The following is a 12,934-nucleotide window of genomic DNA, read 5'->3' on the forward strand; positions in this document are numbered from 1 at the left end:
ATATGAAGTTTCTAAACTTTTAACAGGACTGGAAAACCAATGCAGAATTCTGCTCAGTAGACAACTTAAAATCTAAACCCAAACATATTTTGATAGATACAATATGCAAAATCTAACTTCACAACAGAAACAGTAATAATTCCTTGTCATTAATACCTTGCTAGCACATTGGTAGCTTTACAAACAGTATCATATAATAGCATAATATTTCATCTTACTCCTCCATCCAGGATCTTTTGTGAGAGGCACTTAGAAACAACACTAGTTTTGGCGACGCTGTATCAAACATATACATAGTATAATGGTCTATTTTACTGTGCTCACAAAACATCATTTATAAAGAAATCTTTATGAATTCAAAAATAGGTTGTTAGTAACATGATTACCTTTAAAGTATGGATTTTGATTTTCATTCACAATATTAATTCATTAACAGTAGTTTCATCTACAAAATGTTCTATAGATTTTTCCTTTTTGAAAAGGAATAAAGGCAGTTAAGATACTCATAACTTCTAGTTAAACAACATCAATTTTGTTTCACAGTATTAATTAGCAGAGAACATTTTCAATTAAAGTGATATACAATTTACAAAAATAGAATGATTTATATATTGCAAAACATTGTCCTCCATTATGAAGAATATATATATATACATGTGTGTATGTGTATATATGTGTATATATAAATATTTCTTTTAAGTTTTACAATAGCCCTTATTCAAGTACTTTGGGATTCTCTTGAAATAATCACCTTGCTATGTATTTTAAATACATTTAAAAAGTAAAATTAATCTAAGAAAAGGTTAAAAGTTTCAGTGTAGTTTGACTTAAAAAAATCAACCACTTGCTTGAGTAAAAACCCTGACCGAATTCAAAACAAGCTCAGGTGCCATACTAAGTTTAAGAATTTTGTTAAAAATATAGATAAATTTAAGTGTCAAATACTTAAACATTTTCCAATTTGCTACCATTAGAGCAGAATCAAGACTGTATTAATCTATTAATTGTCCAATCTTAATCCCCAGACAAAATTCATGTATATATTACTAATACACTAATATACAATATACCTGCTTACAAACACATAGGTAGCCATAAATAAAACTTTATTCTTTATTTCATTTACAAGCTACCAAATATTATGTATCGTACACAGTGCTGAACACTTAAATGGCTGTAGTCATGGAAGGATCCAGACTGAATGGAAAGCTGTTGAGAAAGAAAAGATAAAAGCAAAGTAATACTGTAACAGGAAGGTGGCAAAAGCATAGTTTTGCCATAATAAAATCAATTAGATCTGTGATTATACATCAGTTCCGGTTAAAACAAAGTCTGAGCTCCATGCGATTCTCAGCTTTATTGTTTGCAGTCTGACTAAAGTCTGTATAGTCATTTTGTCTTTTGCAGTCATTAAAATAAAAAAAGTTAAAAACTATAGCAGCAACAAGCAAACCCTGTGACAGGAAGGCAAGGGTTAAGAACTAAAAAGAGTTTATACAGTGTGTTTAGGGAAAGTGTGCAGTTTATCTTCCATCAGCAGGAGTTCGACTGAGGGACAACATGATTCGGGCAAATCGCTCACAGAGTTCATGCGTGGAATACGAAGGTAACTTCGGTGGCTCATGGAAACTTTTAATCTCCATAGAACAATCAAGCAGTTTTGGCAAAAAATCTGTCAGCTTTTCTTGGAGGTGTGCTGCAAATACAAACAATTAAATCTAACTAAAGATAGAAATTATGACATGATCATTGTCAACATGATTTACTAATATTAACTTGCCGTGATAGGTAAGATAATTGCCATTTTGGGGAGACAAAAACAAATGGCAACTGCAATGCACCCAGCTTAGCTCATCAATATGGAAAAAGAGTAATGTGAATGTGAAATTAAATACTTAATATTATATTTAATATAAAAAATGGCAAGAATAAATAACATCTAATTCTAACTGCGTTTAATCCCGACATCTCAGGTGCCTACTACCATTGTTTAAACTTACGTTCCATTTCTTGACCGAGGTAGGAACACCATCGATTTCTCATATCTTCTACAGCTAGTATATCCTTCTCTTCCATTTCATCCACCAGTAATAATGGCAAAAATGGGACAATAAACTCATTCATGATAATCAGACCATTGTTTACTTCTCGATCCTCTCCAGATTCGAAGAGTTCTGCGGCTTGCTCATTTAATTTCTTAATGCAATGCAAAAAAAAAGAATACGTTTTTGTTTCCTTTTTAAATTAAATATCTATAAGTATTAATAAGGAAGACAACAAAAATATGTTCACAAACAGTATTAGAACAAACGGTATTTAGAGAAAACAATCTCAACCTACCTAGAACTGAAAACCTCTCTTTAGAAAACGCTATGCATATGACAACAACAGAAACAAAAGCAAACACTGGTGGATGGAACATTATTGTGTTTTTCACTATTGTTTGGCTTATGTTGATCATCAATACAGGGGCCATTTTTTCTTCTCTAGAGATTAACTTCCCCCAATTATAAAATTTTATAAGCACTTATAATTGTTTTAAAAATAAAGAAATTCAGAATCCATATTAATTTTTGAAAAACTCATCTCCATAAATGGCAACTGAATATATACTATTGTATTCCTTGATACAGAAATATAAAGGTAATCAATTCACTTATCCCTTCAAAAACTTCCTACAGAGTAAACACCATGTGCCAGAAATTTTTCCAGATGCAGGGGCATTCAAGTGATTAATACAGAAAACTCTCATGGAGCTTACAATTTGTAAGAGGATTGGCAAACTTTTTCTGTGAAGGTCCAGACAAGGCCTACTTCAGGCTTTGAAGGCCACAAAGTTTCTGTTGCAACTATTCATCTCTGCTTGTAGTACAAAGGCAATAATACATAATATATAAATGAATGTACATGGCTATGTTTCAATCAAACTTATCTATAATAACAAGTGGTAGGTGGAGCACAAGCCATAGTGTGCTGATCACTGATCTAGTAGAACAGAGAAATCCATGTAATAAGAAACGTAAGAGATAAATACAGGTATAAGACCTATAATATTTAAGCATTCTTATTTAAAATCTTATGTTTACAGCATGATAAATGTGACTTTGAAAGTTGAATTTCAAATAAAAATATTTACATATTTACACCGTAATTCTTGTGCAATTTATTTTGATTTTGGAAAGAACCTTGCGCTGTAAGTCCAACTTGGCCATGAATCAATTACCCAATTGATACGGTTAGGCTTTGTGTCTCCTCCCAAATCTTATCTTGAATTGTAATCCCCAGGTGTCGAGGAAGAGACCTGGTGGGAGGTGATCAGATCATAGGGGCAGTTTCCCCGATGCTGTTCTTGTGACAGGAAGTGAGTCTTGAGATCGGATGGTTTTATAAGCATCTGGCATTTCCCCTGCTTGCACTTCTCTCTCCTGCCACCATGTGATGAAGGTCCTTGCTTCCCTTCACCTTCCGCCATCATTTTAAGTCTCCAGAGACCTCCCCAACCGTATGGAACTGTGAGTCAATTAAACCTCTTTCCTTTAAAAATTACCCAGTCTTGTGTAGTATCTTTATAGCACTGTGAGAACGGACTAATACACCAATCGGGAACAGATTAGCTAAATCTCGTAGCTTCACTTTCTTTACATTAATAATAGGGTATTATTATCTTCCTACCATAGGGGTTAAGAGAATAAAATGAGATAAATCTTCAAGTATTTATTACAATTTTTGGAAGTATGCATTAAATGAGATATAAAATTTAATGACAAGTTTAATGTTAAGTTCACTGAATCAAACAATGTCTTGGAAATCTCTTAAATATAACATGTTCAAAGCCAACCTTGTTCCTCCTATTAGATTCCCTAATATTAAATGAAAAACTAGAAAGTCTGGCAGCTCTGACTCTTCCATTTCCTTCTTTCCACTCACCCAACAGCTATGACATGCCCTGCTTTCATTTCCTTCACCATCATACCTACTGTACTACATGAGTCGAGGCCCTCACTCTCCATCCCTTGACTTTCCCCTCTAAGGTTCTTGACTTCAATCTACTTCGTTCCTGTTCACCCTCTAGTATGCTATTATTATTATTACCAGAATTATCTTCTGAAAACAAACTTCATCATGCCAAACCTAATCAAACTGACACTAGTGCAAACTCATCTGAATGTCATATAAGTTTCTTTATCATCTGACCAATATCGACAAGTATTGTCAGCTTCATCACTTCCACCTTACCCCACTTCCTCATAACCTGGATAGCCACAATGAATTTATCTTTATTTTCTGTTGTGCACTGGAATATTCTCCCTTCTCTATCATGAATAAAACTCCTATTTATCCATCAAGATTCAGATGAGATCTTAAGAACCTTCTCTCTTAAGGTTCTTCCCAAATATTTCAGGCATATCACTGTGCATATTTCTCATAATGACACTTATTCCAGAACATAACAATTATTTCTATATTTCTCCTATCAGACTGAGTTTTCTGAGGACGGGAAGTACATCTTACTCATATTTGTATCCCTCAGAACCTAACACTTTGTAAATATATAATATGAATAAACCTGAAAGGAACACTAAAGTAATCTTGATGAGGTTTCATTTAAATTCCTATGTAAAACAAATAACCAAATGTGGTTAGGTTACTATCAAAAAATGATGAGAAACATCATATCATTTTTTGAATGTTTCAGAGGAACCATCAGGTTTTGGTAGTATTTATGTTTAAAATCAGCTATACTATTCTTATATCTCAAAATTCAATTTTTTTTAGGTTAAACAGAAATTACTCTGACACATTCTATGCATATTCTTGTTTTTTTGAGATGGAGTCTCACTCTGTCACCAGGCTGAAGTGCAGTGGCGCGATCTCGGCTCACTGCAACCTCCACTTCCTGGGTTCAAGCGATTCCCCTGCCTCAGCCAGGACTACAGGCGTGCACCACCACGCCCGGCTAATTTTTGTGTGTATTTTAGTAGAGACGGGTTTTCACCAAGTTGGCCAGGATGGTCTCGTTCTCCTGACCTAGTGATCCACCAGCCTCAGCCTCCCAAAGTGCTGGGATTACAGGTGTGAGCCACCGCACCCAGACTGCATATTCTTATAGACTTACATAAAACTTTTTTTAAAGACTTATCTATGCATCCCTTCCTCTCCCACCAAAAAAAGGAGTGGTAGTGTGATAAAGAAATCTAAATACAGAAATGTAAACAAACTGATGCTATTTTAAGAACATTTCTCATTTATCACCTATAGTACTTGGGATTCATAAAGAGGAAAGAATAAATAACTGAGTGCACTTTGCCATCTGAAGGGATTAGAACCAGTTTATAGACATCATTATGTTCTTATCCCATCAGAGTTTATGTAGTCATCACTTATATATGAGTCTGGAAAACTTGCCCAATGTCAGACAAAATGGTAAGATCATACTATATGCATTCAACTTACTAGTAAACACTCTCTCCTATAATGTGATATCAATTCTTCATCATGTCCTCTGTATAAGCCTTTAGACAGGAGTTCTTTATTATTCTGATAAGCACAGATGAGGAACAGCAAGGAATCTATATAACTTGAAAATTAAAAAGAAACATATAACATTAGTATTTCACCTTTGTAGAAACAAAGTCAGCTACAATTATAAAACATTTTAAGTATATGCTTAAGTTTTGATAATCTACATTATAATAAAAAATATCATCGGATGCAGTGTATGCTTGGGAGCACCTTTTTAGCAACAGTTATCATCTGAAACCCAGAGACAGTTATATCTTAAAAGTAAAAAATAAAATAGGAGCTACAAATTAAGAAAAAATCTGGGAAAAGAGGCAATAACGGATAAATTCGGATAGTTCTGTCTTCCTTGGTATTTATTTTCCAATGTCTTCCATTTGAACTCAGAATTGAAGCTAATGTGAAACCAACAATCTACTTGTTGAACGCAGTGTCCCACATGCATGAAGGAAAAACTCAGGTTACTCCGTTTTATGATCACAAACATCATTTGGTTTGTTCAACGACAACGTAGGTTCTTTTCTATGTGCAGACAGGTTTAGTTATTGGGAAAAATGTAAAAAAACAGAAAGAAGAAGATCTAAAGGAAAGAGAGGAAGTGGAAAATGAAAGATTTCTTCTAAATCTGGGAAACATAGTGGAATAAAGCAAAAACAAAAAGCCCCCAAACATAAAAAAGCTGATAGAAGCCGGGCGTGGCAGCTCACGCCTGTAATCCCAGAACTTTGGGAGGGCGAGGCAGGCAGATCACCTGAGATCAGGAGTTTGAGACCAGTCTGACCAACATGGAGAAACCCCACCTCTACTAAAAATACAAAATTAGCCAGGCATGGTGGCGCATGCCTGTAGTCCCAGCCACTCGGGAGGCTGAGGCAGGAGAAGCCCGGGAGGTGGAGGTTGAGGTGAGCTGAGATCACGCCACTGCACTCCAGCGTAGGCAACAAGTGCAAAACTCCGTCTCAAAAAAAAAAAAAAAAAACGTGATAGAATTAGGCATATGTGTTGTATTAATATAAGTCTAGATATTATGAAGTTCAAATCATTTTAAAAAAGGAAGAAAAAAATTCTTTTTTTTTTTTTGAGATAGTGTCTCGTTCTGTCACCCAGGCTGGACTGCACTGGTGTGATCATGGCTCACTGCAGCCTCCACCACCCAGGTTCAAGTGATTCTCCTGCCTCAGCCTCCTGAGTAGCTGGGATTACAGTCGTACACACCAATATTTCTTTAAAAGATATTCCATAAGTAATATCTGTCACCATTGATTTTCTAGTTAATCCTCCTAATTTGATAAGCATTTACTATACCAGAATATTAGCTTTCTGAATAAGCATCTATTTGAAAACTGACAAGCAAATTATAATATTTAAACATATTTCCAAGTTATATCTCAAATTCCTTTAAGATATGTTAACTGGGAACAGCTAATACAGAAGCTATGCAGACAGATACAAAGTGGCAGTTTCATCTTTTTAATTCTTAGTGAGATAAATGTATACATTTGGTATTTACATGATTTCATTAAATTATACAAGAATACGAGGTCTCTTAATTTTTCTTTTCCTAGTTAGCTGCCTGACCTTGACAAAGTTACTACATCTCTGTGAAGTCTGATTTATCAGTAACACTGAAATGCCTTTTTTTAATCTTACTCTATTGAATTATACAATGATATTATTTCTCTCAAATCAGCACAAAGCTTATAAATTCTAGTACATCTGAATATTCCTATTAAAGAAATACAATCTTGACGGACATAACTTATAAAATGGTGGTATCGAGCAAAATAAGTGTCCTACATCAATGACCAAAGCGAAATTATTTTATAAACAGCACAATGACTAGGACTTTAAATAATCTGTACTTAAGTACTTAAGATAAATTGTTAAGTAAAACATTACTTTTTCCTTTTGTGTGATAACTTTAAAAATTTTGATAACTATTAATATAAAAATGAAAGTACTGTCCTCTAGAATAGTACTGTCCAGTAGAAATTTCTGTGATTATGGAAATGTTCTATGCTGGCTAAAAATAGAGGCCTCTAACCACGTGAGGCTAGTGAACTACTGAAATGTGGCTGGTGTAACTGATGAACTGAACTTTGGTTTTAAAATTGTTAGTTATTTAAGTTTTGTCACGTGGCCACTATGTTGGACAGTATAACTCCAGAATTAAACATTGATTTTTGTTTCGTTTTTTGAAAAAGAAGCATCATTACCTAAGTGGGAGCTTCTTAAACTTCATTAAGAAAAAAAAAAAAAAGGAAAAATTCAATATCCCTTTTACTTGGCTGCAATATACACTGCATTGAAAATAAAGCATTTCCTCAACAAACAATCACTAGTCAAGTTATTGCTAAATGACATGCATTAAGAAATAAGTGGAGAAATACATGCAAACTAGTAAATATTCTAAAATGTAAGTAAAGCAAAATGTATCCTTTCTTCTTAATAATTAAAATAATTGTTTAATTAAATAAGTAGATATTCCTTTATCTTTAATTTAAATGAAAATTAATACAAAATTTGTTTAAAGTCACAGTACTCAAAAATTTTCTACAGCTACACTTTTTATAGTACCTGAAAGTTCACAAAGACAGACAGAAAACACTCCAACGTGCTATCAAGATGAGACTCAGCCTCAAGTGTAGTATTTGAGAGCTGACAAACACAGACACTAACGCCGACCTTATGGATTTTTTAATGGAAAATATATTTTATGTGGGGTAAATGGGAAATCTCTACACTAACTTTGCAATTTTTCTGTAAATTTAAAACTGATCTAAAATAAAACATTTATTAAAAATACAGTGTGTGAATACAATCTTTTCCATGGATGAGGTCATATCTGAATAGAATTAAGTGCAAAAATTATGCTCTTTTCATATTTGTCTACTTTGCCTTACCTTTCTCTTTGAAAATTTTCTAGTCCAATTATGAGATACATAGTTGTTTCCCTGAATTTCCTATAATCCTGATGCCACTCCTGTAAGTGAAAGAAAAATTAAAAATGTTCAAAATAAGATTTAAAAACTACTATGAAACTGTTCAAAAATAATACACTATTCTGCTACTATTTGAATTAATAGAAACAAAGAGTTCAAAATGAAGATATATCAGAACTAAAATAAGACTTTACTTTCTGGCACACAAGACTATTTATTAATATAACATTAAATCTAAAAATTATTGGGCATTGATATGAAATTAAAGATTTTACTAGCAGATAACAAATATAAAGGCAGGATAATCCATCAGGTCATCTCAAAAATTCATCAGTATAAAATCGTATTATTGAAATATTATTGTATCTACATCAACTCATGGAAGAATATGAAATTATTACACTGAGTATGAACCAAAGCTTGAACACTTATACTTGATACATAATTTTAAGAAACTAAAAAAAAGTTATGATAGATTTATTTAACCCTTTAACTTTGCAAATGTGTGGTAAATTTAAGTGTGTAGGTGAATAGTTTATTTACATGAGATACGGTGAAAGAACAGCTGCAGTTCATATTTCAGTGCCCCTCCCCACCCCCCAAACAACTACAGGGCATGTAATAGGACTAAATAATTCTAAGGTGATATCCTGTAACTCTTAAAGAGAATGAAGTCAAGATTTTCTTAACTTACTTTATAATAATTGACTCAAGAAAAATAACTGAAATTCAGTATAAGACAAACTGGAAAGAGAATACTGATAACAAAAGTGTTAAGGCTTTTATATAAACATTATAAACAAAAATAAGAAACACAGACACGTTATTAGCCAACCATATTCTCCTTGAATATAAATTTTTTTTTTTTTTTCTTTTTTGAGACATGCTCTCACTCTGTTGCCCGGTCTGCAGTGCAGTGGCATGATCACAGCTCACTGCAGACTCAACCTTCTGGGTTCCAGCAATCCTCCTACCTCTGTCTCCCAAGTAGCTTGGATTACAGGTGCACGCTTCCAGTTCTAGTTAATTTTTAAATCTGTTTTGTATAGACAGGGTCTTGCTGTGTTGGCCAGGCCAGTCTCAAATTCCTGGTCTCAAGCAACTCCCTGTGCCTTGATCTCCCAAAGTGCTGGGATTATAAGCATGAGCCACCACACCCAGCCTTAATTTTAATTTTCAAGACATAATTTTCATGCTATTAGATATTAATAACAAATAAAGGTAAAAATCTGTCCTGCAAGAATAAAGTTAGCTCTTCTGGGGAAGGTATTCAAACTGTCATTCCTTGTTGTCATCAGAATTGCCTTGGAAGTTGTGAGTATGCAAACTTTTTCTGTAAAAGGTCAGACAATAAATGTTTTAGACTTTGCAAGCCTCATCTTCGGTTACTCAACTCTGTAACTGCAGTGTGAAAGTATCTACAGAAAGTATGTATACAAATGACCATGTTCCAATAAAAGTTTATTTACAAAAACAGTTGGTAAGCTGGTCTGCAGGCTATGGTTTGCTGAACCCTGAACTTAGAGCAAGACCAAAAATATGAGGAATATGCAGACTCTAAAAACAAGTCATTTAAATACTTGTATGATTTAATGGCCCTGCAGTTAGAATATGAGAAGGTTTGTGAATAAAAATATGATGAGTCAGTCCGTTGAAGCAAACTAAAGAAAGTGGTGCAGAATCAAGTCACAATTAAAAATCAAGTCCCATGAACACCAATCTTGGGGACAAGGGTAGAGCTCTCAATCAATTGGAAGGGTACAGATTTGGAGTCATTATTAACTAAAAGATGGCTTCACTTGCTCCTCAGGGTCAAGATAAAACAGATTTTGAATTTCTCTGGCTCTAGATTACATATCCTGGCCAAAAATATCTGGTCAATGAGTGCCTTTTATGGATAAATGAGTGTCTTTAGGCTTCTACCTATGTTGACTTCTAAACAGCTTTGCGCAGGAGCATTTCACAACTGAAATGAATCTTTGCATATGGAATGAACAAGAAATCAAACTTCATTTCCACAACTCTTTATTAAAAAGTCTTTCTACTGTTCACTAATTTGCTTGTCAGAGACAGGAGGTGGACTGGGATCTTCGCATTTCCGTAACATTTTTCAGTCGGCTTATCAAGCTCCATAAAACATCTTGCTAGAATTTTGACATGGCCTACACTGAATTTATAAAGCATTTGGGGGAAAAGTGCTATCTATATATTAATAATATCAAGTTTTCCAAATACCATATGTATGCCCATTTATTTAGGTCTTTGTTAATGTCTCCCGATAAGTATTATAATTTTCCCCACAGAAGTCAACTGCACCTTTTGTTAAATTTATTTCTATATACTCCATAGTTTCAGATACTATTGTAAATGGTCTCACTTTTTTACTGGCATAATGGAATAAAACTGATATCTGACACAAGTGTGCATGTTGCAAAGCTCTCTTACTAGTTCTAATAAATCAGTTGTAGATTTTATTTGAATTTCAAGATTAAAAAAACTACAAATAATGTCTTTGTTTCTCTTTTCCAATATTTTACTTTTCACTTATTCTCGTTGCCTTGTTTTTGATAAGAAAAATTTTAAGCTTTCAATGCTCACAATTCTATATATTTGCTGCAGTTTTATTATTTCTTATTTTTGTTTTTAGAGACACTCTTTAGTGAATTAGGTAGTTACTTTATATGCCAAACTAGCTAAGGTTTTCATCAATAATGAGTGTTTGCTCTATCTTTCCTCTTCTCTATGTAGTGAATTACACTAATTGTTCAGGGAATCTAAAGTGCCATAATTAGGTTTGTAAAGGGAACCAAATATTAAGCAAACACACCCCACAATGTAAAATTTGCTAGACTTGTAAATTTAAAAAAGACAATGTATAAGGTTAAATTTAAAAACTTGAAGAAATACTAGGTGTATGAATTCATCAATTAAAATAAAGAGTATTTTAAAGCCAAAGTTGACAAAAAGAATTTTGTGCACAAAAAAATCCCACAAGCACAAGTACCTATGTACATGCTCTCTCACACACAACACTGTCTCATAATGACAAATATATATGGCATATAGTGACTAAAATGAATCTCTAACTTCCTCAAAATATATCTGATGAATCAAAGTGAGGAAAAAATATAGCCCACAGTGTACAGCTGCACAGTGTAGTGCAACAGTTAAAGTAGGTTCTATTAGCCAAGCTGTGAACTTGTGGCTGTGAAAACCTTAGGCAGGTTACTTCACTGTTCTATGCCTTATTTTCTCGTGTGTCAAATGGGAATAAGAACACAATCCACCTCACAGTGTTACTGTCTGAATTAAATCAGTTAATACATGTAAAGCGCTTAGACAAATGCCTGGCATAGTGAGCCGAGATCGCGCCACTGTACTCCAGCCTGGGCGACAGAGCAAGACTCCGTCTCAAAAAAAAAAAAAAAAAAAAAAAAAGAAAGAAAGAAAGAAAAATGCCTGGCAAATAGTAGGCTCTTGATAAATATTACTTGTTAATATTATGTAACAGCAATTTCTAAGTTGATTTCAAAATTAACAATGTATTTTTACTTCGTTTTTAAGCTAGAAAAGTTCATTTAAAAAGTAGTTGAGAACTAGCATTGAAATAGAAAACCAAAAATCTTCCTTTTTTGATTTTAAACTTTTTGGTCTACATGCTATCACATCATGTTAATCCTAAAATCATTTATAAAATTATTAATTACTTGAGCATTGACCTGGAAACTTAATTTTTTACTCATCATTCATAACAAATTCTACTTCCGTTGGGCTGAAATGAAAGGAATATCAGTGAATTACAGAATCCCTAAATCTGTAGTTTTACCTCTAAAAAAGCACATTACCTCATATTCTTCCAAGTTTACTTCTTCAGGTTTTATCATTTCCAGTTTGGCTTGAGCAACTTTCATTATGTTGTGACACCTTAAAAAAAAAAACATATATATGTGTGTGTGTATATATATATATTTGTAAATCAAAAGCAAAAGCCACAAACACTGAGCAAAAATAGCAATACTTTTTTATAGAAACAACTTCTAAATAACCTTAAGGGAAAAATATTTTTGGGACCAATGTTGGAGAATTACAAAGAAGATAGGAGCAATAACTCTAATTCAAATTTACTGTGTTGTATTGATATATGACTTTTAAATTACATTCTAACTAACACAGTTTGCATAGGAAAAAAAATGAAACTTTTTAAAAATAATGTGCATCTATTAACCAAGCTCAAGAGCCACCGCATCTTCTCCCCCCGCCCCATATTTACTCTTAAATACTAAAAAGAAAGAGTTTAAAATGTGCCTATTATCTCAGGTAAAAATGGAAACATTCCAGTGGATTTTATGATCAGAATCAGTAACAAAGAAATCCTTACAAAATATATTTATTCACAGGCGTATAACTCTGTCTTTCAAGCACAAGTAAGGTTATCAAAACAGATTAACTAGTTATAGTCAGATAATTGCAAA

At 33.3% G+C, this 12,934-nt stretch overlaps 1 protein-coding gene across 15 annotated transcripts in view; it reads right to left on the reverse strand.

Moving 5' to 3' along the window:
- Nucleotides 1–1,091: 1,091 nt before the first annotated feature.
- USP25 (ubiquitin specific peptidase 25) overlaps nucleotides 1,092–12,934 on the reverse strand; it is a 142,860-nt gene continuing 131,017 nt past the window's right edge. For all 15 annotated transcript variants that reach the window (XR_012432086.1, XM_074034198.1, XM_074034197.1 and 12 more), the window contains 5 exons: nucleotides 12,308–12,386; nucleotides 8,424–8,503; nucleotides 5,455–5,578; nucleotides 2,001–2,196; nucleotides 1,092–1,696 (listed from right to left, as the gene is read on the reverse strand). Coding sequence is in view for 14 of the 15 variants with exons in the window: in XM_074034198.1 (XP_073890299.1) it covers nucleotides 1,524–1,696; nucleotides 2,001–2,196; nucleotides 5,455–5,578; nucleotides 8,424–8,503; nucleotides 12,308–12,386 (652 nt within the window). In the remaining variant the exon portion in view is untranslated. The remainder of the gene's footprint in view (nucleotides 1,697–2,000; nucleotides 2,197–5,454; nucleotides 5,579–8,423; nucleotides 8,504–12,307; nucleotides 12,387–12,934) is intronic.

The sequence above is a fragment of the Macaca fascicularis genome, chromosome 3, assembly GCF_037993035.2.
Source record: "Macaca fascicularis isolate 582-1 chromosome 3, T2T-MFA8v1.1".
Taxonomy (NCBI): domain Eukaryota; kingdom Metazoa; phylum Chordata; class Mammalia; order Primates; family Cercopithecidae; genus Macaca; species Macaca fascicularis.